Source organism: Copadichromis virginalis, linkage group LG9, assembly GCF_057382275.1.
Source record: "Copadichromis virginalis isolate Kocher_CV1m ecotype Utaka linkage group LG9, C_Virginalis_male_GT1.1, whole genome shotgun sequence".
Taxonomy (NCBI): domain Eukaryota; kingdom Metazoa; phylum Chordata; class Actinopteri; order Cichliformes; family Cichlidae; genus Copadichromis; species Copadichromis virginalis.
This window is the reverse complement of record NC_140626.1, coordinates 34,366,551-34,391,904: the sequence shown is the minus strand read 5'-3', so window position 1 is coordinate 34,391,904 and position 25,354 is coordinate 34,366,551. Positions and strand designations below refer to the sequence as shown.

The 25,354-nt window shown below is 46.8% G+C and overlaps 1 protein-coding gene across 2 annotated transcripts in view; it reads left to right on the top strand.

The window, feature by feature from the left end:
- Nucleotides 1-25,354, top strand: part of fars2 (phenylalanyl-tRNA synthetase 2, mitochondrial) — a 135,981-nt gene that overhangs the window by 19,455 nt on the left and 91,172 nt on the right. Inside the window, exons 2-7 of one of the 2 annotated variants that reach the window (XM_085469115.1) lie at nucleotides 17,643-17,965; nucleotides 20,711-20,797; nucleotides 21,273-21,332; nucleotides 21,410-21,578; nucleotides 21,653-21,815; nucleotides 21,886-22,017. In XM_085469115.1, coding sequence (XP_085325241.1) covers nucleotides 17,661-17,965; nucleotides 20,711-20,797; nucleotides 21,273-21,332; nucleotides 21,410-21,578; nucleotides 21,653-21,815; nucleotides 21,886-22,017 — 916 coding nt within the window. In that variant the 5' untranslated portion in view covers nucleotides 17,643-17,660. The remainder of the gene's footprint in view (nucleotides 1-17,642; nucleotides 17,966-20,710; nucleotides 20,798-21,272; nucleotides 21,333-21,409; nucleotides 21,579-21,652; nucleotides 21,816-21,885; nucleotides 22,018-25,354) is intronic. The other variant, XM_085469116.1, reaches the window with a different exon arrangement.

Here is a 25,354-nt window from a genome sequence, read left to right as displayed (position 1 = left end):
GAACAGCCGCTGTGCATAAAGAAGATCCCGACTCGGTTTTAAAGGATCACGCCATAAGCTGGCTCTCCAGAACCAGAGAGTCAGAGTTTATCTGCAGACAGGTGGATAAAAAACAAGCTTTCGATTTCATTGGGCGCTCTGCGTTATCCTCTGTGATCTGAGCCGTTCTCAGGAACGTTCTGCTGTTCAGGAGGAACCGTGAGTCTTAAAGTCTGACTGTGGGTCTGAAGACGACATTCAAGGCAAGGAATAAGGGTCAAAAACTGCACTTCCTCTAATGTCCACTAGAGGCTCCAGCAGTGACTCGGTCCCTAAACACATTCAGAGTGTGGCTCACAGCAGTCACCTGCAGCTGCTTTATTCTAAGGTAAAACCCAACAATGCAGTCAGGGCAGCCTCTGCAAACGCTGAGGAGGAAGACGTCTGCTTTAACTGGAAGAAACCTGCAACAGAACCAGGCTCAGCGAGCGGCTTCCACCACTGACTCCATGGAAATAATGGACATAGTTAAGCCAGTGTGGGTGCCTTAAGTCTGCACTTTTTTAGTGGCCAGCAGGGGGCGACTCCTCTGGTTGTGAAAGGAGGACCAGAAGGAAATGATCCCACTGCTAAATCATGAAACACTTTCCTGGGTGGATCATAGTCAGCTCCAACACGGAGAGCAGCTTTATGAGTCAGCTAATGCTAATAATGCAGCTTTGGTGCATGAAAGACAGAGGACCAAAGATCGCTAATCAGCAATATCAACAGTAAACTACAAATCAAAGTAGGCACGTGAAGTTGGTGCCTACAGGAATAAATCCAGAAGGAAAACAAAAGGAAATAAAATGCAACATTTCCATGTAAAAAAAAATAATAAGAAGAAATAGGATGCAAAAAAGGTGAAAATTAAATTTAAAAAAAGGTAAACATTTAAGTAAAAAGTTTAGAAAATGAGTATAAAATTGGAAAAATGTAAATAAAAAAAGAGGAAAATAAAATTTAGAAATTGAAATTAAACTTAAAAAAATAGAAATGTAATAAATCCTGTAATAATCCTTCTCCACACTCTCCTGTCATCCGGTTTTAAATAACAGCAAAGAAGGCCAAACTTTTTTTATTTAAAGGGTCTGGGTGACAACAGGAATCATAATTATTCTAATCATATATTCTGTTAACTACAGCCTTTTTAGGAAGTCACTCTTTCATTTCTGTATGTTATTTATTGTTGCCGTTTCGTTCATTCTGACTTCCAACAAGCTTTGAGTGACTGAGTTTATCTGCCAACATTAAATGTGAGCAAATCAGACCTTCATCTGCGACGTGTTTCTGTTTTATAAGAATAAATGAAACATTACCGTCTCTGTCGGGGATCTGCAGCCTCCAAATGAACCGTCTTCCATTTGTCTCGTTCAGAATTTCACGGCTCGTTTTGCATTTTATTTTCATACAAACACTTTGTCTATTTACAGCCGCAGCGTGTTTTCATAAAGCTGCTGAAATGTGTCAGCGTCGTGCCAATACTGTGTAATTATCAGCGAGCAGATTCCTGCCTGCCGTCACACCCAGAGGACGCCGCCGTGTGTGGGTGACAGCTAAACGTCTGCCTCCATCAAATCCCCAAACACGGCAGATATGAATTGCAAAGCGCCGAAATTGGCTAAAAACCCCTCCCTGTGTGTGTGTGTGTGTGTGTGTGTGTGTGTGTGTGTCTGTGTGTGTGTCTGTGTGTCTGTGTGTGTGTGTGTGTGTGTGTGTGTGTGTGTGTTTGCAGCATAGTTTCAATTTCCAATTTGCAATCTTTCCAGTGTCTCCTCAGCATATGTTTACTGTATCGCAGCCAGGATTCTCACGCCTACACACTTCCTGTCTCTCTCTCACACACACACTCACACACACACACACACACACACACACACACACACACACACACACACACACACACACACACACACACACTCACAGGTGGTCGGTGTTTCAGGTCGTCCTGCAGTCAGAGGTGAAGCTCCATCCAAAGTTATTTTTACCAGTGACTGTGAGAACCTGAGCGATCAGAGCGACTTTAAAGCGAGCTGCTGTCGGCGCTGAATTATTGAACGTTCTGAGGCAGAAAGCGTCAATATTACAAACACCTTTCATCTCAATTACATTTAAGCCGTACAGGTTTCTCCGCTCGCGCGGGCGGCACAGAGAGATGAGATGTTTTGTCTTGGACTCGGCTCGCCCAGGGATCCAAAGCCACGCCACGTGATTGGGTCACAAAATAATCATCATTCTGATTTTGTCTTGATTGAAATCTCTATAATTTAACATCATGTTTGACGTGAAGTGAGAATTCAGCGGTCCAGAGTTCCCAGTCTGAGGGTTCAGCAGGGGCGCCCCCTCATGTTGGTCTGTTAGCTCAGAACATTGGAACCGCCCAGTCGGTCCATGATGGCGGCAGGGAGCGCAGATGGAGACGCTGTAGCCCGTACCGCCACTGTTGTGTGTCTGATGGCTAAACGAGCCACGCCCACAGCACCGAACATGGCGCCTCTTTAAGTTGCATTTCTACGATAACCTACACATTTGAAAAGGCACCGCTTTTACTTTGAAGGCAAAGAGCACCCCCTAGCAACCAATAGAGGGTTTTGATGGTTGCAGGTAGCGGTTGCAGAACAGCTGTGTTTCCCTAGTAACCAGTGGTTACCAGGTAGATCTTGAATGGGCCTTTAGCTATCAGTTTGACACTGATTGCCAGCAACCTCCAGTAACCAGTCAAAACCAGTAAGGGAACAATACTGGCTGTTGACCAGTCTCCAGGTCTGAGGCCTAAAGCACGCCAGGACAGTAAATCATGTTCCTCCACGTGTGGCGACGCTGCAGTGCATCGTGGGTGATAATTTTTTACTTTGCATACTCCTGACAGTAATGCCTCATCTTTGTGTTTGTTGCATTCATGAACTTTAAGAAGTAGGATAATAAAAAGAGTTTGTTTACATTTAACCACTGCGCATGCTGCAACAGCTGCAACAGCCGCGGTTCTTTACATATGTTCTTTAAAAATGTGCCACCCAAGCACTAAATTAAGAAAAGAAACCTAGCTGAACCTCGGGGGCTAGCGTGGATGAATCCTCATGTGAGAGATTTGTTTGATGAGCTCCATCTGCTCTCAGACTTCAGTCAAATTAAACTCAACCTGCATTATTTTTGTCTTTATTTTGCTAAAAGTTTAGTTTCTTGCTAAAGTTCGTGCAGCTGGGCGTACCTGCAGCAGCACAGGTCGGACTCGGTGTCCTGCAGGGCTCTGCAGCTACACGCTGATAAACACATCCGGCTGACGGCGCGACGCCGGTCACCCGATGGGCTTCATCCGTGCTCACGGTGGTGTTTGTGGCGTCCTCTGGACTGTGGTGGCCTGTGAGCTGGATAGACTCTGTCGCTGTCATAAGCTTCAGGTCTTCTGACTCCGTGCAGATATTTCCGGCCCTGGCAGTGAAGGTCGTCGGCCTGCTGTACGGGAACTTCAGTTATCTTTGTGTTTTGCTGGCTCCACATATTCCAGCTGCTGTTTGCTGAATCTGACAGATCGGGGGAGAAAAACCGAGCTTTGAGCTGCCACAGCAGAGGATGATTGATTCGGATCGGCCCTCGCTGTCCCTCAGGACGGCGACGGCTCCGACCGATCGATGCACTGACCGACCGACCGGCCTCTTACATTCATAAAGAAGCTCCGAGCTGCCGCTGCCGGACTGGATTTCCATGAAGACAAAGAGTTTGCCGACGGCACAGAGCCTCCATGTAATATTAATGAACGATGAGAAGGAAAAAAGGAGTATTACAATGAAAACAAATAAATCAGGGAGGATAAATAATGCTCATCTACGAGCTCCGCTGCTGTTTCATTCACAAACTCCCTCACGTGAAGCCGGCACTGCTCAGGTGTTTCAGGTGTTTCCTGCAGTGCCGCAGTGACCCGGAGGCTCCTGGAAGGGGTTTTTAAAGCCATGATTAAAGCTGACGCAGGTTTAACTGGACGTCTGTTCTTCAAAGCTGGTTTCAGTCATGTGACTGGTTCAGGTGGGAAACAGGAAGCTGGAGGAGACTTTTTCTCCTTTTTCTTCCATCATACTCAGTGTGGTGAAGGCAGCTTCTCCCGAGCATCTCCCCTCGTTTAACTGGACTCAGAATAAAAGTAAAGTTTCTGTCGCTGCAGAGAAGAGAGTGTCTGTGTGAGCAGAGACGACAGCAGACTGCAGGAGAGGAAGAACAAACAGGATGATGGACGCTGAGCTGCAGTACTGTGCAGTAGTGACAGTCTCACAGTGCAAACCTCTGGTTACGCTGAGAAGAAGAACTGCAGAGTGACAAACGGCTCCTGATATGAAGCGTATCACATCATCTGTAACATGGTGATGGCAGCGTTATGGGCGTGATCCGATGTGTTGGCGTTTTTCCTACACCATCATTGTAGTGTTGTCCAGGGTCAGTGCTGCAACTGACCAATCACATTGTCTGGATATTCAGTTAGCATTAGCCAATGAGTTAGCTAATGCTTTTAAAAACTATCAGTACCAAACCAACACAAGTAACCTAAATTTGACTAACAGCAAACCAGACGTCATCGTGTATTTATTGTATGTTTATTTATTTTTATAGATTAATAAAGGAAAGACTGGAATGCTTCCCGTTTGTTCCAGAGTTTTAATCGTGTCCAAATTCATGGGCTGCATCCTCCTGAGGACCCGGCCTTCGCGGTCTACGTGGGCGGGTCCTCAGAAGGTCGGGTCGGCCGGAAGTAAACAGCGGTGAAATGTGACGGTCTATCTTTCTGATTAGCGTCACCGCTGTCTCGGTGGAGTTTAATCAACTCGGCCGTCTGCTCCTTGCTGACGTCACAGTGGCTATAGGCTGTGTTTTAAATACAACCGTGATGCTAAATCTATGATAAGAACTCTACCGCAGCCTCATACGTGGGACCTTCAAAAAGCTACGATGGTGTTGAAATCAAGCTGAAAGCTTTTAAGGAGAGCGTTTGCTAATATTTGCACGGTGGCTACGTCCTTGTTTCCACACTCTGCGGCGTGAGCAGCGGTTTGTTGTTTATTTCAGTTTAAAACAAAGCAGTTTGGAGGCACATTTTACTTCCCAGACCATCAGTTTTATTTTGTTTTTCTTGTTAGCCTCTCCTGACAGCTCACTTCTGCTCTAGCGTCTATAAATCAAGCGAACCTTTAGCCTTTGTGAGCACTGTGTGTGGGGTGCTGCTTCAACAGATGCAACAAAGATGGAGGAGGAGGAGGACGAGGTGACAGTGTAGGGGGGTTAAAGAGAAGCTTGGGGAGGAGGAGGAGGAGTGAAGATGGATGCGGGGTCGTTCCGGGACGTGCTGTTTTAAATAAACGTTGCTGTATCGACTACAGCGCCTGTAAATCCTGCTGCAGCCCGGCCGCCCCACAGGCACACTTATCATGACACACACACACACACTCTGATGCATAGATGCTGCAGTCGCGCTGCTTTATGGCTGCATATATACAGCGTGTCAGGCAGATAACTGTCCTCCTTCACACCGCAGGTCATGAAATAACCGACGTTCCTCAGCAGCAGCAGAACCACGCGCACATGAAAAACTTTATCAATCAGTCAAACTTTATTAGTATAACACATTCGTACAGGTCAGCATGACTCAGAGCGCCTCGCGGGGGATTTATTAAGCCGATACGAGGACAGATCAAATGTAAACACAACAGTGTGAAGCTGGAAGTCAGAGTGAAACGAAGGAAGGTGGATTAAACTCGACAGGATGCTACAAATCTGAAATGATTCACGAGCGTTTTCTCAACCATCCATCAGAGTTTGGGCAGGCTCGTTTCCCTCGGGCAGATCCAGGTTTCACTGCGTTTCTGTGATAATTAACTTGAGAAGATTTGAAACTTGCTACAGATACATGATCCATAAAGCTTACAACCTATTATTGCTAAAGAACACACACACATTGTGTTCAGGAAGCACGAACCTGAGCAGTGAGTCGCGCCACACTGTCCTGAAGTCTCGCTCTATCGTATGAACTGTATGTCAGAGCTGCATTAATTATTCATGCCATTCAGTGAGGAGCTGGAAACGCTCCTCAGGGATTTGGGTCCATGTTGGCACAACAGCCTCACAGAGCTGATGCACATTTGTTTGCTGCATTTGTGATATGAATCCTGCTGCACCACAGCCCAAAGGTTCCTGAGGTCTGGTGAATTTGGAGGCCATTTGAGTGCCGTGAGCTCATCATCATGTTTTAAAACCAGGTTTACTATCTGAATGTCGCAGCAAAAACTCATCAAGCCGGGCGGCGTTTGGTGAGCTGTGTGAATTGTAACCTCAGTTCCCTGTTTTTAGCAGAAAGGCGTTGAATGATCCTCTGTAAACCCTAGAGACGGTTGTGTCCGTAAATCCCTGCAGTACTCTGTCGAGCTCATCTGGGATCAACAACCATACAACGTTCAAAGTAACTGAAATCCCATTTCTTTCCATTCTGATGTTTAAACTTTAGCAACTCCTGAGTTGGTGCCATGTGATTAGCTGATTAGATATTTGTGTTAGCAAGCAGCTGAACACCTGATACCTGCTGAAGTGGTGAGTGTGGTGTATACCTCAGTGTTAGTGCAGTAATAGCAAAGCTGACTTGGATGTAAAGTTCCATCAGTGTCAGATAGATGCTGCATAGCTAATTTACAGCTAGCTGGCTAACTGCCACCATGTTGGCTGTTACTTTGGAAAGCAAGTGTTACTTACACATCTTTGCTTTCTGCCACTGATGTCTAAAATCTTGTGTAGTTTAGTTGAAATATGTGTCATGGATCAGTTTAGCTGCTTAAAGTAGCTAGCCAATTGTATCCGAGTTTGCCGGCTAGCTTTAACTTAGCTGCGGTGCCTGATGTTAGCTAACCTGATGTTAGCTAACATCAGGCGCAATAAAGACGGCCTTTTGTCCTCTTGTGTGTCATTTCGTGACATTTGTGATTAGTCAACTCTATTTCTAAGCTAATACTAGCTAGTGTTGCTAACTGTTGGAGCTAAAAAGGGAAATAGAGGTGTTCTGAGTGGGTACGAGTATCTAACCCTTCACTCAAATTTATTGTGCATCGTACAGAAAAGACTCCACAGGCTGTTGGAGGCAGCAGAGAGATTCGGGGAAGATCTTATTGCATTAAAATAGTTAGTAATACATGAAGAAAATGTTAAAGTGCACGTTTATCATGGCAGTAGACTAGCCTAGAAGGTTTAGTCTCTACAAAGTAAGATAAAAATGATATACTTAGTCCATTATTGGGTGCATAATTTACTGTAGACATAAAAAAAAAATCATGTAGTCATGCATCACAGGGTAACATCTTTAAAAATCTGTCATTATAAGGATAGAAGTGAGTTTAATGCTCCTCTACGGCTCATAAAAGATGTTAATGGATGTGTATTTTTACTGCGTTAAACCATCACCACTCTGCATTTCATTCAGGGAGAATAACGGCGAGAGGGGGGCGTCCCAGGTTGTGTAACTGTCTGTGCTGACGAGTGAGTTGTGTGTGTCGTGAACAGGAAGACAGACGTGAGCCGCAGGAAGTGGTCACAGTGCCAGAGAGGGACTCCCTCTGATGGGAGGGGGCGAGTGACACTGATGCTCCTGCAGAGGCGGCGAGAGAGAAGCCACCTGCTCATTCACACGCCGTCGGGTTTCCATCACTTCAGAGGACATCACATGACTTCTGTTCATTTCCTGCAGAGGAAACAAAACAGGCCAATAATTGGGAAAGACGCCATCATTGCCCCGGAGCCCTCCCGCCTACGGCTACCACCATCAGGCCGTCACTGTGAAGTTTAACCTTTAAAAATAACCTTCGTCCTCTCATTAACGTTGACACACACAGTATGGACGCACACACAGACTCGTACAGAAACAAATAGATAAATGAATTCGGGGACGTGCCAGACGTCAAAAGGTCCCTGAGTGTAAGCACCTGTTTACATGCAAGCTGTCCTCAGACGTGTACAACATATACTTATAGTTTTATTTAGATACAGCCGGACCTGAATCAAACCGTCTTCAGTTGGCTAGTTTACATTTTTAGTGTTGGTAATGTCACTGTGTTGGTTTGTGTTTGATACAAAAATATTCCACTCCTCTGACTTTGACTGCTGTCTCTTTCTCCATCTTTGGTTTCTGCACAGGAATAATAAAAACTAAAGTGATCACTCAGGCTCCTGTATATGCAGCAGGGTTTGGATTAAACAGGATTCAAATGAACGCTTGGCCAGCTGGTTGCATTAGCAGTTAGCATTAGCCTGTGAATGGGAACGGCAGTGATGCTGCTGTAGATTAACCTCTACAGCTACGTTCCTATGCTCACCTCCAGCTCTGTGTAGTGACCATAACAATGAGATCAAACCAAATCAGACCAAAGTAGCAGAAATTAGTTTCCTCTGAAGGGAGTCTGGGCTCCGCCTTGGACTGGATGAGGAGCTCCATCTTTTCAGAAGAGCTCAAAATAGAGCCACTACTCCTCCACATCAAAAGGAGGCAGTTAGATGGTTTGGGTATTTGATTAGAAGGCCTCCTAGGTGAGGCATGTCCTACCAGGAGGAGGCCCTGCAGCATCAGGGCCTCCTTCTTCTGGAGGAGGCGGCTGCAGCAGAAAATGGATGGATGCTATTCGCCTGTAACTTTCCTAAACAGCCTTTCATTCTCCTCAGTGTTGAACTTCATTGCCTCGCTCTTTCAGGATATTCTCAAATGGTGATTTGATTGGCTGCTGATCACTCTGCCGTCTGCAGAAGTTGAATTTCTCTCACCTTTAAGCGCAGCCTCGGTTTAGCTGAGGTCCCAGAGCGTCCTGCCTCGGATGGACGTTTGCTGGATGAATTTATGTCCGGTACAGTACGTCTCTGTGCCTGCAGGCCTCTCCCTGCTCCTCTCTCCCTCTGCAGTGTGTAATTTACCGCCTCTCTCCATCACGGCGTCACTTTTTACAGGCTGAATGAATCCCTCTGCACTAAATCCGCTGCTGGAGAACGCCTCTGTGTGCGTTTGTGTGTCGCTTTACGTCTTCGTGTCACTCGCACGGCGCTGAACTTCACGTCTGACTGACGTCCGTTTCATCACGTGCGCCTGCGCGTGCGTGTTCACGTGACACTGTAACCTCGGCGCCCGTCGGGTTTGTCTGAGGCGCCGTGTTTCCCGCTGTCTTCGTTTTTTGTCACATCCAGACTTCTTTTCTCCGTCTTTCTGACGCGCGTTGGACTTTTTTCCCTTTCTTGTCGTGTTTGGACGGAGCGCCGCAGCGCGTCCTTGGCGCCGTCTCTCTTGCCACCTTTCTTCAGCTGGCAGCTTCAGAAGTCACATCACAGCTTCACCGTTGGCTGCAGCCCGATGCTGGTTAGTCAGAACAACTTACTGGCAGCCAAACAAGGGAATTTCTCAGCAACTTTCACACATGATGAATCATGTTTCACTTCCTCCATCGCCACACATTTTATCTGCAACAGTAATTTGTCACATTTCTCTTGTTGGATACTTTATTTGTTCATTTATTAAAGAAACAGCGGAGTGTGGAAACGGTTTTTACCCACCGCCGCACACAGATTGGACGCTCGCCTTTGACTCAGCCACTCATGTGCTCATCTTTAAAAGACTAATCTTGGTCTGAACCTTAAGCCTTGCTCAGAAAAAGACGTGTGGGAAGTTATTTTTGTTGTTTCAGTACGTGTTCCTTCTTCTGAAGCCTGTGCTGAATTTGGAAAAAGGGTGTTTGAATACACGCCTCCCTCTGCTGGGACTCGGCTAAAGAGTTTGTCCAAGTCTCTTGATCGCACGTGGACATCGCAGGCCTCTGCATGTGAAAGTAATGAAAGCTTGAGTACGTCAGGAAATCAGAGATTGTTTGTGACAAGCACATTTGTGAATCGGGCGTCTCAGCAGGTCCACCAAACCTCCGCCTGACCCTCATCAATCTGCTCCTCCTGTGGGTGGAGGGTCGTTTCGACTGATCCCGATTTTGGCTCGATGAGTGACAGGACGTTAGTGGGTGGATGGATCCTTCAGGCACACTCTCGACCGTTTTAGTTTGCGACAGCAACCCTCACTCTAAAGCCAGTCCTCCACCTGCTGCACCTCACAGAGGACCTCCATGTCAAAGGGAGGACTGCAGATACCCACTGCAGTCTGAGACGGAGGACTTGGAGTCTGTCCCAGTGTGCACTGAGAGTCTGGAGGTTTAGAAAAAGTCAAAGAGGGGAAAATCTGCAGCTCTGGAGGAATAAACTCAGCAGCTTTGTGATCTCTGTGCTCTTCGCATGAGACAAAAAGGACGACGACTCACAGCGTCGTGGGAAACATCTGGGTTTAAACAGAAGTCTTATTGGTAAACACCTCCGAGCTGGAGGGAATCATCGTTTCCCTGAAATCATCTGCTCGGGGGAACGAGTTCCTGGCACTCTCTCCATCCTGTTTTCCCAAATTAAATGTTCCAGAAGGTCAACAGCCGTGTCAGAGTCTTCTCAGACACACCGACTGCAGCTGTTAAACATCCTAATCTGTGTGTGTGTTTGGACACGGCTCGGGGTGAACGAACATGGAGCTGCGAGCAGAGCGGCGTGGTTACCCGTACACAGCCGCTCTGCCACAGGACTCATTAAAATTTGATCTGATCTAATGTTTTGCTTTGCTCGACTTCTCGACTCTGTTTAAAAAAAATCCTTTCCTTCTTTAGAGTCTCTCTCTTCCTCTCTCTGCTCTTGGGTATATTCATTTGGTCACTATGATGAGTGACCTTTGACCTCACTCAAAGGTCACTCAGGTGTGTAACCTGAAATAGAAACTAAGAGCAGCTTTTTGTTTTGTAAAGGCTGAAGATTGAAGTGATATTAAAACATAAAGGAAATGAAGAAACACGAACGTTACAGTCTGATGTTTGGTTGACCCATCCACCAACCCCACCTCCTCCTCCACCTACAGGGAGCTCTTTGAGGTTTTGCTGAGACCTTTGAACTCTTCCAAACTTCAGACCGTCACAGCCAGATTAAAAAAGCTGAAACAACAGCCTCACAAAGCTCATGAGCCCAACAGGAAGTGTGTCCATCGTTGTTTTCATCGATTGGTTCTGATCTTCTGACAATCTTCTCGTTGGGGATGATTCTTCATTTTCACACTTGCTGATGCTGTTACACTAATATGATTATGATGGATTTCTTTTTGCCACAGTCAAAAATCGGAGGCACTACCAAAGCGTTGTGTAATGTTGTTTATAACTCCAGAAATATTCTAAAATCACAATAATTTATTTCCTTCTCTGGAAGCTGCAAACTTTCGTTCAGCCGGCGGTCCGTAAAGCGCCTCGTGTTTCCATCCGTCCGTGGTAACTGCAGCTTAATGCCAGCTCTGCAGTTTATTACATAAACCATGTGTATTTACTCTACATGTGTGTCCGTGTGTGTGGGCGCTCATATGTGCATGTGTGGCGGCGGCGTTTGGCGCCATGGGAACAGGCATATGGTGCTGATCGCATGCTAGGAAGGTCAGCTCCGACGAGAGGAAAAAGGAAGAGACAGAAGCTGAGACGGAGGCAAGTTTTGGACGCATTTTCAGAGTGACGCTCGAGAGAAGAAAGATGGAGGTGTTGTGTCTTAAAAATCATTAGACTGAACCCCCACAGAGGGACAGCGGCAGGTACGCCCACTGCAGGGCGACTGGATAGGTCACATGACCTTTAGTCAGAAGGATGACAGACGCCTTCACGTTTCTCTCAGGTCCACAGAGAGATTGAAGATTTTACTCATTTTACTCCAGCGTGTGGCATTGATCAATAAATCAGTAAAAAGCTGTTTCAAAGCTTTGGTATAATATAAGAAAGTATCTTTATGAAGCTCAGCAAACCTAATAGAACAAAAGACAATGATAAAATCAGTGTAACAAAAACCAATCAGTGCAAATATCAGGATGTTATTAAAGTGACTTTTTATGTATTTATTTGATCGAATGGCCGACCTGGACTTCATGACATGTTGCATTTCAGTGATCGGGAAAGTATCACTGACTAAACCTGGGTCGAGTCAGAGCTAGGCTGAAGCTGGAAGATGCTTCCTTTCAAATCAAGTCTCTAACACTTCCTTTGTTATAACATTTCTTTTAGTGTTTGCCAAACAGGTCAAAATGACCTATGAGGAAGTGGATCTGAACCTGATGCTGACCCCAAACAGGTCACAGAGTAGGAGGAGCTTAAAAAGATATCAGAAGTTATTGGGAATGGGAAGAGTTCAGTACATTTAAGTCATTGGTGTTTGTGAACATAAGCAGTTAAAACATGGACGTAGTTTCCAGGTTTGAAGGCGATACCTGTGGTCAGGCTTCAGAAAGGAGGATTATCCAGGGTAGGCTCGTTGGTTAATGACTTTAAATTGACACGTCGTTAGCCAATGAGTGTTTAGTGTCACCGTTAAATTCCCCTCCAATTTCAAAACACTGATATGGGGAAAACACTCACCTCGAGACTTGAGAACAGGATGCAGTAACCCAGAGGGTGGCGTCCTCTACGTCCATCGCTGATGCTGAACAAGAAGCTTTTTAGTTTCTGGTCTTGCAAAGATTGTTGCTGGCCTGGACTGTGGAGGTGAACCTGCTCAGCAGCTACCTCCTTCAACAGCTTAGTCTAACTGTGTGGTTTAAGATGAGGTAAGATGCCCTTATTCGTCACAGAGTTGTTCACATTGTCACAGCAGCAGAGTGGACAGGGCAGTATATATTTATGCTGTTAGTGCAATAACTAAGTGTTGTCATCAGTAAAGCTCACACAGACATCCAGAAAGTAATTTATGAATTACAGATTCCACGTTATTAAAACATGTAATAGAAACATAAGAGGACCCGAAACGCTGCCCTGAGGGACTCCACATGTCAGATGTTAACTTCTTGATCATTTATCCTTGAAGCCTTGACCGTCTGAGGACAAATATGAGGCAAACCATTTCAGGTTGGACCCACACTGACCTCCCATCATTAAACTGATGCTTGTTTTCCTCTCTTTGCCCCTCAGGCTTAATGTTTCAGTTCACAGAAGTGTATTAATATCTATGACGCTGACAGTAAAGCCCACAAACACATTAAAGCTCCACAGAGAGGACGTCTGTTCTGGTCTTTGCATAACCTTTCCTTTAGCGCCAGTTTTCAAACGAGTTCCTGGCACTCTCTCCATCCTGTTTTCCCAAATTAAATGTTCCAGAAGGTCAACAGCCGTGTCAGAGTCTTCTCAGACACACCGACTCCAGCTGTTAAACATCCTAATCTGTGTGTGTGTTTGGACACGGCTCGGGGTAAACGAACATGGAGCTGCGAGCAGAGCGGCGTGGTTACCCGTACACAGCCGCTCTGCCACAGGACTCATTAAAATTTGATCTGATCTAATGTTTTGCTTTGCTCGACTTCTCGACTCTGTTTAAAAAAAATCCTTTCCTTCTTTAGAGTCTCTCTCTTCCTCTCTCTGCTCTTGGGTATATTCATTTGGTCACTATGATGAGTGACCTTTGACCTCACTCAAAGGTCACTCAGGTGTGTAACCTGAAATAGAAACTAAGAGCAGCTTTTTGTTTTGTAAAGGCTGAAGATTGAAGTGATATTAAAACATAAAGGAAATGAAGAAACACGAACGTTACAGTCTGATGTTTGGTTGACCCATCCACCAACCCCACCTCCTCCTCCACCTACAGGGAGCTCTTTGAGGTTTTGCTGAGACCTTTGAACTCTTCCAAACTTCAGACCGTCACAGCCAGATTAAAAAAGCTGAAACAACAGCCTCACAAAGCTCATGAGCCCAACAGGAAGTGTGTCCATCGTTGTTTTCATCGATTGGTTCTGATCTTCTGACAATCTTCTCGTTGGGGATGATTCTTCATTTTCACACTTGCTGATGCTGTTACACTAATATGATTATGATGGATTTCTTTTTGCCACAGTCAAAAATCGGAGGCACTACCAAAGCGTTGTGTAATGTTGTTTATAACTCCAGAAATATTCTAAAATCACAATAATTTATTTCCTTCTCTGGAAGCTGCAAACTTTCGTTCAGCCGGCGGTCCGTAAAGCGCCTCGTGTTTCCATCCGTCCGTGGTAACTGCAGCTTAATGCCAGCTCTGCAGTTTATTACATAAACCATGTGTATTTACTCTACATGTGTGTCCGTGTGTGTGGGCGCTCATATGTGCATGTGTGGCGGCGGCGTTTGGCGCCATGGGAACAGGCATATGGTGCTGATCGCATGCTAGGAAGGTCAGCTCTGACGAGAGGAAAAAGGAAGAGACAGAAGCTGAGACGGAGGCAAGTTTTGGACGCATTTTCAGAGTGACGCTCGAGAGAAGAAAGATGGAGGTGTTGTGTCTTAAAAATCATTAGACTGAACCCCCACAGAGGGACAGCGGCAGGTACGCCCACTGCAGGGCGACTGGATAGGTCACATGACCTTTAGTCAGAAGGATGACAGACGCCTTCACGTTTCTCTCAGGTCCACAGAGAGATTGAAGATTTTACTCATTTTACTCCAGCGTGTGGCATTGATCAATAAATCAGTAAAAAGCTGTTTCAAAGCTTTGGTATAATATAAGAAAGTATCTTTATGAAGCTCAGCAAACCTAATAGAACAAAAGACAATGATAAAATCAGTGTAACAAAAACCAATCAGTGCAAATATCAGGATGTTATTAAAGTGACTTTTTATGTATTTATTTGATCGAATGGCCGACCTGGACTTCATGACATGTTGCATTTCAGTGATCGGGAAAGTATCACTGACTAAACCTGGGTCGAGTCAGAGCTAGGCTGAAGCTGGAAGATGCTTCCTTTCAAATCAAGTCTCTAACACTTCCTTTGTTATAACATTTCTTTTAGTGTTTGCCAAACAGGTCAAAATGACCTATGAGGAAGTGGATCTGAACCTGATGCTGACCCCAAACAGGTCACAGAGTAGGAGGAGCTTAAAAAGATATCAGAAGTTATTGGGAATGGGAAGAGTTCAGTACATTTAAGTCATTGGTGTTTGTGAACATAAGCAGTTAAAACATGGACGTAGTTTCCAGGTTTGAAGGCGATACCTGTGGTCAGGCTTCAGAAAGGAGGATTATCCAGGGTAGGCTCGTTGGTTAATGACTTTAAATTGACACGTCGTTAGCCAATGAGTGTTTGGTGTCACCGTTAAATTCCCCTCCAATTTCAAAACACTGATATGGGGAAAACACTCACCTCGAGACTTGAGAACAGGATGCAGTAACCCAGAGGGTGGCGTCCTCTACGTCCATCGCTGATGCTGAACAAGAAGCTTTTTAGTTTCTGGTCTTGCAAAGATTGTTGCTGGCCTGGACTGTGGAGGTGAACCTGCTCAGCAGCTACCTCCTTCAACAGCTTAGTCTAACTGTGTGGTTTAAGATGAGGTAAGATGCCCTTATTCGTCACAGAGTTGTTCACATTGTCACAGCAGCAGAGTGGACAGGGCAGTATATATTTATGCTGTTAGTGCAATAACTAAGTGTTGTCATCAGTAAAGCTCACACAGACATCCAGAAAGTAATTTATGAATTACAGATTCCACGTTATTAAAACATGTAATAGAAACATAAGAGGACCCGAAACGCTGCCCTGAGGGACTCCACATGTCAGATGTTAACTTCTTGATCATTTATCCTTGAAGCCTTGACCGTCTGAGGACAAATATGAGGCAAACCATTTCAGGTTGGACCCACACTGACCTCCCATCATTAAACTGATGCTCGTTTTCCTCTCTTTGCCCCTCAGGCTTAATGTTTCAGTTCACAGAAGTGTATTAATATCTATGACGCTGACAGTAAAGCCCACAAACACATTAAAGCTCCACAGAGAGGACGTCTGTTCTGGTCTTTGCATAACCTTTCCTTTAGCGCCAGTTTTCAAACAAATTATGAACAGTGTGTACAAGACAAATCATGGTCGAGCTGCCGTGACCTTTACCGAATATATTAATGCTCCTCTGAGGAAGAATTTGTTGATTTGTCAGCTTTTATTCTATCTTTGTTTGGTACTGTCTGGCGTGATGAATGGTGAAGCCTGTGGGCGATTCAGGCTGTGTCACCTCAGAGTAATACCTCTCGACTCCATCATCCTGTTAAAGTCAGAATAACCTTGAGATGTGTTTTCTGGAAGAAACAGGTTTGTGTGTGTGTGTGTGTGTGTGTGTGTGTGTGTGTGTGTGACCTCCGTGCTGGCCTGTACGGTTCAGTATAATATGACACCAGCTGCAGAGGAAAGGTAAAAAGCTTCTTGGATTAAGGAACAATAATCCTTTCTGCTGCAATGCCACTGCAATGCAACACCCTTTGTCTTATTCAGGGATGCTCCTCAAGAGTGTGTGTGTGTGTGTGTGTGTGTGTGTGTGTGTGTGTGTGTGTGTGTGTGTGTGTGTGTACAAATATTTGAGGGGTGTGGGTAAAAGGGCGATGGTGTCGCCTCCTGTCAGAGGATAAATGATGGAAAGCAGTAAAAGGATGGCGCCTCGTTTTAACCTTTGCTGTTTTCGATGTTTGTCCATTAGTGCAATTATAAATGAAGCCGGCAGCCGCAGCGCTCACCTGATCTGACCTCCGCTGAGACGCTGCCGTTTTATTTTTACGCTTCTGATTCACGTCCTCCTCATTTCCCTCCCCACCCTTTTCACCGCAAATGATAAATTCGGAGACTGAAGCCTCTTTGATTGATCGGCGAACACCTGAACCCGGCAGCAAACAGCAGGCAGTCGCAGTCAGAGAGGAGCGGGTGAACACGGCGGAGCATTTATGAGCTGAAGAGACAGATATTTACCTCAGGAGTCGGCCGAGACCTAAGCAGACCTTAAGAGAAGCAAATATGAGTAATCAGATGGAGAAACATGTCATTCTGTCCCTGCTCATTCAGAAATTGAGCATCTTTAGGAGTTTTGCTGCCCTTTAGTGACCCAACACAGCCCCAGGAAAGCTGTTTTCAATACGCTGATGGCATATGATTACATATTATTATTATTATCAGTTTAACAGGAATAGGAAGGGAAGAGGCAGTCCTGTCAAAGTCCAGTACCTGCTGAGATTCACTCCGACTCTGACTGCAGATGGATCTGAAAAATCAACAGCTATGAGGTTATAGTTGTTATAGTTTCCCCGAGAGTCTGATCACCACAAACTGACTTGGCTCAAAGTCGGACTGCGACTGTTTGGAGACGGGCTGCCAGGTGAGAGGCAACCTGTGCAGTCATCGTGCAGTGTTGCACACTCGCAGCCTACTGCAGAGGAGACAGACAGGCCACGCCCATCGCCACAAACAGATTGTTGCAATGTGTAGATGATCTGTGTTTAGCAGCAGCTGTTTGGAGACTGGTTGCCTCCCACCAGGCGACCGGTGCAATCAAAAGTGCAACATCTTCCATCTCTAGGTGACCTTGTTGCCTGGCGCCATCTTTTGTTTCCTAGTTTATTTCCTCGTTGCTTTCCAGGCTGTCGAAACACAAACAGACCTTTAAACAAACGTCCTTCGCGTTTTTCAGGTGACGTTTTCATGGCGATAAAACTACAGCTGATGTTTGTGGCTTTTTTGATGTGTTTATAACATGAAACCAACATTTTCCACATATTTTATTGACCTTGTTTTGTCCTTGCAGCTTCGTGGATTTGTCATCATGATATTCGCCCCGTCAGTCCTCCCTTATCTTCAGCCTTGGCCCCGCCCTCTTCTTCGCCACCTCCTGTCAGAGTTCTGGCCTAATGGCTGCGCAGCGTCATGGAGACGGCTGAGCACGAAGGGCCACGCCCCTCAGTCTGTGATTGGTCAGGACTCGGCGCAGGTGTTAGGCCAGTCATACCCGCGTGATGACTTCACCAACGTCACTCCAAAGATCTTGGAAAAGGTGGGCCGCAACCTCCACAACCAATCCCATCATCCTCTCTGGCTGATCAAGGAGCGCATCAAAGCTCACTTCTACAGGTAGGCAGCGAGTGCGGTCGTCAGCCAGGTGTTGTGTTCAGTTTAAATGCTGACTAACTCTCTGCAGGCTCCGTGGGTCTCTGGGGACGGCCGAGTGTAAATTTGGCTGCAGTGAAATATCGTTAAAGCTGCTGCTGATTCTCGCCATCAGAAATCTATCACAGCGACGGCGAGCGCATTAATGCTGCATTCAGAAGTCATTAAGCAGTCACTGCGAGCGTGAGCTGACATTGGTTTATGGCTCTGCCTTTTAGCAGGTCGTGAACTTTAGTCTTTAGAAAAGCCTGTGTGCTCTGATAGCAGCAGATGACGAGGAGACCCCAGAGCTGCTGGGTGATCTCCACGCTGCTCCTCGCTGCTCCTCATTACTCCCACTTTCCCTCCTCCTTGTTCCCTCCCTGACTTACACCCTGCCTGCCCACCAGCCTTTGTTTGATCGATAAAACTTTAAAACATCTAAAAAGCATTTAGTTTTCGTTTATTTGTGACAAGGAAAGCATCAAATTTTTCATGGGCCACATTATTAGGTACACCTCTGGAGGTATTTTTAATCCACTGCAAACCCCTCTGTCACAAACTTTCCACTCACAAAGGGCCCACGGTTCCAGTTTTTTACTTTATAATTGAGGGTTGGGTGGAGTTAGGGAGGGCATGTTAGCAGGCAGCGAGGGAGAAGGAGGTGAGAGCAGAGACTCTGTTGTAGCTGCAGAGCAGGAGGAAGAGAGGAAACCTCAGAAGGTTCATGGGTGGAGTGAAGTGCAGAGGGTTGGTGTGACTGAGGAGGATGCTGGGAGCAGCTGAAGGAAGAAGAAGAAACAAGAACAATCTAACGGAGCAGACACGTCTTTGATACGGACGTTGGCGAAGCTCATATATGTGCATGCAGATCATCTACAGTGGGGCAAAAAAGTATTTAGTCAGCCACCGATTGTGCAAGTTCCCCCACCTAAAATGATGACAGAGGTCAGTAATTTGCACCAGAGGTACACTTCAACTGTGAGAGACAGAATGTGAAAAAAAAATCCATGAATCCACATGGTAGGATTTGTAAAGAATTTATTGGTAAATCAGGGTGGAAAATAAGTATTTGGTCAATAACAAAAATACAACTCAATACTTTGTAACATAACCTTTGTTGGCAATAACAGAGGTCAAACGTTTACTATAGGTCTTTACCAGGTTTGCACACACAGTAGCTGGTATTTTGGCCCATTCCTCCATGCAGATCTTCTCGAGAGCAGTGATGTTTTGGGGCTGTCGCCGAGCAACACGGACTTTCAACTCCCGCCACAGATTTTCTATGGGGTTGAGGTCTGGAGACTGGCTAGGCCACTCCAGGACTTTCAAATGCTTCTTACGGAGCCACTCCTTTGTTGCCCGGGCGGTGTGTTTTGGATCATTGTCATGTTGGAAGACCCAGCCTCGTTTCATCTTCAAAGTTCTCACTGATGGAAGGAGGTTTTGGCTCAAAATCTCACGATACATGGCCCCATTCATTCTGTCCTTAACACGGATCAGTCGTCCTGTCCCCTTGGCAGAAAAACAGCCCCATAGCATGATGTTTCCACCCCCATGCTTCACAGTAGGTATGGTGTTCTTGGGATGCAACTCAGTATTCTTCTTCCTCCAAACACGACGAGTTGAGTTTATAGCAAAAAGTTCTACTTTGGTTTCATCTGACCACATGACATTCTCCCAATCCTCTGCTGTATCATCCATGTGCTCTCTGGCAAACTTCAGACGGGCCTGGACATGCACTGGCTTCAGCAGCGGAACACGTCTGGCACTGCGGGATTTGATTCCCTGCCGTTGTAGTGTGTTACTGATGGTGACCTTTGTTACTTTGGTCCCAGCTCTCTGCAGGTCATTCACCAGGTCCCCCCGTGTGGTTCTGGGATCTTTGCTCACCGTTCTCATGATCATTTTGACCCCACGGGATGAGATCTTGCGTGGAGCCCCAGATCGAGGGAGATTATCAGTGGTCTTGTATGTCTTCCATTTTCTGATGATTGCTCCCACAGTTGATTTTTTCACACCAAGCTGCTTGCCTATTGTAGATTCACTCTTCCCAGTCTGGTGCAGGTCTACAATACTTTTCCTGGTGTCCTTCGAAAGCTCTTTGGTCTTGGCCATGGCGGAGTTTGGAGTCTGACTGTTTGAGGCTGTGGACAGGTGTCTTTTATACAGATGATGAGTTCAAACAGGTGCCATTCATACAGGTAACGAGTGGGGGACAGAAAAGCTTCTTACAGAAGACGTTACAGGTCTGTGAGAGCCAGAGATTTTCCTTGTTTGAGGTGACCAAATACTTATTTTCCACCCTGATTTACGAATAAATTCTTTACAAATCCTACCATGTGGATTCATGGATTTTTTTTTCACATTCTGTCTCTCACAGTTGAAGTGTACCTCTGGTGCAAATTACTGACCTCTGTCATCATTTTAAGTGGGGGAACTTGCACAATCGGTGGCTGACTAAATACTTTTTTGCCCCACTGTATGTGCGTGTAGATCATCTGTGTGCGTGTAGATCATCTGTGTGTGTGTGTGACTCGTGTTACATATAAGTACAGATTTCCTCAGTGTGGACCTTAAATCATCTGTTTATACAAGAAGTTAACGTGAGTTCAAATACAGTCGTGATGTGACCTGGTTTTGACGCAGCTCATCCTGTTATTGCTTCATCAGCAGGATTAAACTGTCTTCAGTGTGTGTGCTCACTCTGACGGTGTTTCTGACCCGCAGCTCGTACATCGGCCGTTCGGGAAACCCCCTCTTCTCCGTCCACGACAACCTGAGTCCTGTGGTGACCACGGAGCAGAACTTTGACAGGTCGGCAGCTTCCCGTCACATTATCCACTAATATCACTGAACAGAGACGCTGCTGTGGTTTACTTTATCTTCTTTATGCTTTTACACAACTTTTCCTTTGAAGGTGAACGTTCATCTCTGGTTTTGCACTTTTTCACTGTGGCTTCATGACCAAAGCGACCCGACTCCAACAACATAAAGGACGTTGTCCAGATTCATGTTTTCTTAAGTGTTGTCACAAAGACGCTCAGAGTTGCTGGCGGGTCACGTTCCTTCTTACAGGCTCTTTCCCCTGATTTCCACAACACGTTTCAACAAGTTTGTGCAGATCATTGGCTGAATGTGCGTGACCCCCTCAGCTCCAGCGGAGGTCAGCGGTTAATTATCCGACTCATTAAAAGCCCAGATTCCATCGAAACAGGGACTGTGATGGACCTCGCTGTCGCTCCATCAGCTGTTCTGATTTATCGAGTGTTACTTTGTGTTTTGCTGACAGCTTGTTGATCCCGCCCGGACACCCCAGCAGGAAACGAGGAGACAACTATTACCTGAACAGGTGAGAGCCGATGTCTTCTGCCGCGAGCGCTCGGCGTCCTCCATCGGCGTCACTAACCCTGTTTTTATGTGGGACAGGACGACGATGCTTCGCGCTCACACGTCCGCCCACCAGACGGACCTGGTGAGGTCGGGGCTGGACGCCTTCCTGCTGGCCGGAGACGTTTACAGGCGGGACGAGATCGACGCCAGCCACTACCCCGTCTTCCACCAGATGGAGGGAGTGCGACTCTTCTCCAACCGCCAGGTGCTCAGAATGAAAAAGTTAGACAGGTGACGTAGTGATCACGTGACCCTGACCCGCAGTGTCGTGTCCCTCAGCTGTTCTCCCGGGTGCAGAACGGTGGCGAGCTGTCTCTGTTCGAGCGAGGAGGGCGGCGGTCTCCCGAGAAGCAGGAGACGCACACTCTGGAGGCGGTGAAGCTGGTGGAGTTCGACCTCAAACGCACTCTGACACAACTTGTCTCTTACCTGTTCGGAGCAGGTGAGGCCCCGCCCACCAGGACGTCTGGTTAGGTTTGCTCTTCCTCAAACTTCCTCGTCTTCCTCCTCAGATCTGGAGATCAGGTGGGTCGACTGCTACTTCCCCTTCACTCACCCGTCCTTTGAGATGGAGGTGCGTTTCCAGGGCGACTGGATGGAGGTGCTGGGCTGTGGCGTGATGGAGCAGGAGCTGCTGAACTCTGGTCAGAGCGCACCTACGCACGCACGCACACATGATTCTGTTAGTTCGACCTCGGTCACATGAGCAGAGGAGCGCGCTCACCTTACTTCGGGTCTTAAAAACGAAATCACAAACAGACTTTTCCAAAGGTTTATGGTCAAAGGTCAAAGGTCGTGTCTGCTGTGAGCAGAATGTTTCCATGAATGAAACCTGCAGGGCTGGAAACTTCCTCTAGCGTCCAGCAGGGAGTCGGTCCGTCCCACACACCCTCGTGTTGTTCCACGTTACAGCAGAAATAAATGTGTATAGTGTTGGGGGCGTGGCCTCTTTCACCTCACCTCTGAGTTGGACCTCTTATTTGTTGTACATTTTCAGTCCATGTAATAGTTTTGTTTTTTACTTATTTTTAGCTTCTTTACAATTATTTTATCTACACATATACACACATATACACACATATACACACATATACACACACACACACAGTCCTGTGTGTAAACAGGCAGCTCGGTGATTGATTTGCTGATTTGTGTTCGATGCAGTTCAGCCTCTCAGGACGTCTGGCCTGTCGTACACATCGTTAACAGCTGATTTCCACCTACACACACACACACACACACACACACAGACACACACAGACACACACACACAGACACACACAGACACACACAGACACACACAGACACACACACACACACACACACACACCTTTCCCTCTCCTCCTTCTTCTTAGGGTTTCTCTCTCCCTCCCCTGTTGCTCGCCCCGTCGCTCGCCCCTCTCTCTCCTGTCAGTCTGCTAAGTGGCTAACTTGCAGCTTTGCCCTTGAACAAAGCTGCAGCTCTGTGCTGCACTTCACTGCTGCTTGTTCTAATCAATAATACATGCTTTAAAACGCAAAGAGCGGCCCGATCGCTCTTTTACCACCACGCTGTGTGTGTGTGTGTGTGTGTGTGTGTGTGTGTGTGTGTGTGTGTGTGTGTGTGTGCACTGGAGCTACTAACACACTTCAGATATGCACATCTGGGTGGAGGGCTACCTGAAGTTCACACAGAGGAGATCAGGAGGTGGAGCAGCTTCATGGAGCCGTCTCATGGGACGCCCTGAGGGAACGTTTGTATGAAGTCGTGCGTTTCCTGTTCCAGGGTGGATGTCCATGTTAAACAGGGTCGGAGTTTAAAACAGTGGTGTGTGTGTGTGTGTGTGTGTGTGTGTGTGTGTGTGTGTGTGTGTGTGAGTCAGTGACTCTCGATGATGTCACAGAGTTGGAGCATCCACCCACCTGTTGTTTAAGTTGCTCATAACGAGGGGCAGCCAATCAGAGCTGTGCTGGTTTAAAGAGGGAGGAGCTCAGACTGCTTGTTTAGGAGGATGAACTGAAGGGCTGCTCACAGTGTGAATCATGCAAAGCTAGCCTGGCAGGGCCCAAGAATAAAACTGTGGAAATGAGCAGATCAAAAAGTTAAAGTACAAAAATAAAGAAACAGGAAGAAACTCAAACCATCAAACTTGGGAGCTAGCGTAGCACGTGACGTGCCTCTGATCCAGCTGCTGATGGTGCAGGGTAAGCTGGCGCTGTGGCAAACAGCCGCTCTGAGGGAGAGCGACCTGTAGCCCATCGTTGCGGGGTATCAGACCGAGCCCAGGTTTGAACCTACGAGCTTCCATCCCGTCCTGAGCCCAACATCTGGAGCAGCGTTACAGCTGTTTTACAGTCACCTCTGAACCCCAGGTGTGCAGCTGCATCACACGCTGCTGCTGCTGCTGATGGTTACTATTCTGGCGTGTGAAACGCTGACGGGTCAGTGTGGATGTTTCACAGGACATCGTCCACTCAAAGCTCTACAATCAGCCCTGACCTGTGTGAGCTGGACTGACTGAGGTTATCCGTGGTCCACCCTGTGCACGGTTTCATGACGCTCTGCTTTAGGATCAGCACACGCCTGGGTTTGAATCATTAACCCTGCTGTGATGCAACAGTCTCTTCTTTAAGTGTGTTTACTGGACCCTGGAAGATCTGCAGGTGTGGATGCTGTGGTGGCTCTGTGGAGGTTAAAGGTCGTGTTCTTATGTCCTGAAACGCTGATCGTCAAATGGCTGCAGATCTGTGTTTACAGAAACGAGGTTTTATTTTTCTGAACACGTCCTTCAGCTGAGCGATGTTCGAAGGATCTTTGTCTTCTGTTTATTTGTCCTCTGAAATCACGAGTGTGACGTCAGCGCGGCAGTTTCCAGCCCTGCCACCGGGGGGGGCTGCAGCTCAGGGGAGGAGGAGGAGAGGTGGGGGCATCACGCCGCAGAAATCCCTGTCAGTGTCACTGCTTCTATTATTGAACGCTCTGCATCATCTCACTCTCATTTACGAGTCTGCAGGTGTGTGTGTGTGTGTGTGTGTGTGTGTGTGTGTGTGTGTGTGTGTGTGTGTGTGTGTGTGTGTGTGTGCGCACACTTCTGAATCCATTTCCTGCAGCGAGCCATGACTGAAATAGACTGTTTCAGGACACACACAGCGAGATGGAAGCGCCTTTGGCCATTTTACTCTTCGTGTGTGTGTGTGTGTGTGTGTGTGTGTGTGTGTGTGTGTGTGTGCGCGCGCTTCTGGCTGACAGTAGAAGCAGTTGGAGGTTAAATTGATGCTGAGGTCCCAGCAGAGGCAGAGGGAGTAGAAACTCCATCAGTAGTGTGAATGTTGCATTCGCTGACATCGCAGCGCGTCCGTTTTTTCCCCGCCGTCACTTTCTAGTCGCCTCGTGTGCTGAAATTCGGGGTTTGTGTTAGCGGCTAAAGCGTGAGCTGATGTTCGAGTGTGGCGTCCAGCTGTCACCACCTGGGGAGGAAATTCTGTCTTTGTCTTTTCCCTGAGTCGTGACTGTCAGGGAGTTCTTCCTCAGGAATCTGTGAACTGTTGCAAATAATTTGCAAGAGCAAACGTGCTTGTTAGGAAACCGAGAGCTTGGGAAGTTACCGGCGACTGGATTCAACAGCTTTGAGTTCCTCTCGGAGCACCAAACTCAAACAGAAATACATTTTAATGAACTTCCTTTTCCCCGCTGGTCTGATTAGGAAGCAGAAACTGGAAAGTGGTCACGGCCATGATCCTACACTTGTTCTAAAGAAGCTCCGAGTTGCCATCGACATTTAAACAAGCTCCCCTCAGGGTCTCCTCGGGACTCCTCCCAGCACTGCTCCTTCTCAGATCTCTCCCTGGACGTCCCGTCCCTCCTTTCGCCTCTCTGAGTCGCCTTCAATGAATCTCGCTGCACCATCTCCTCCACTGCGATCAGGGCAGGAGGTGCAATGATTGGAAGCTCGATGAGCGTGCTCCTCACCTGTTGCACCTCCCTCAGACTCATGCAGGCGT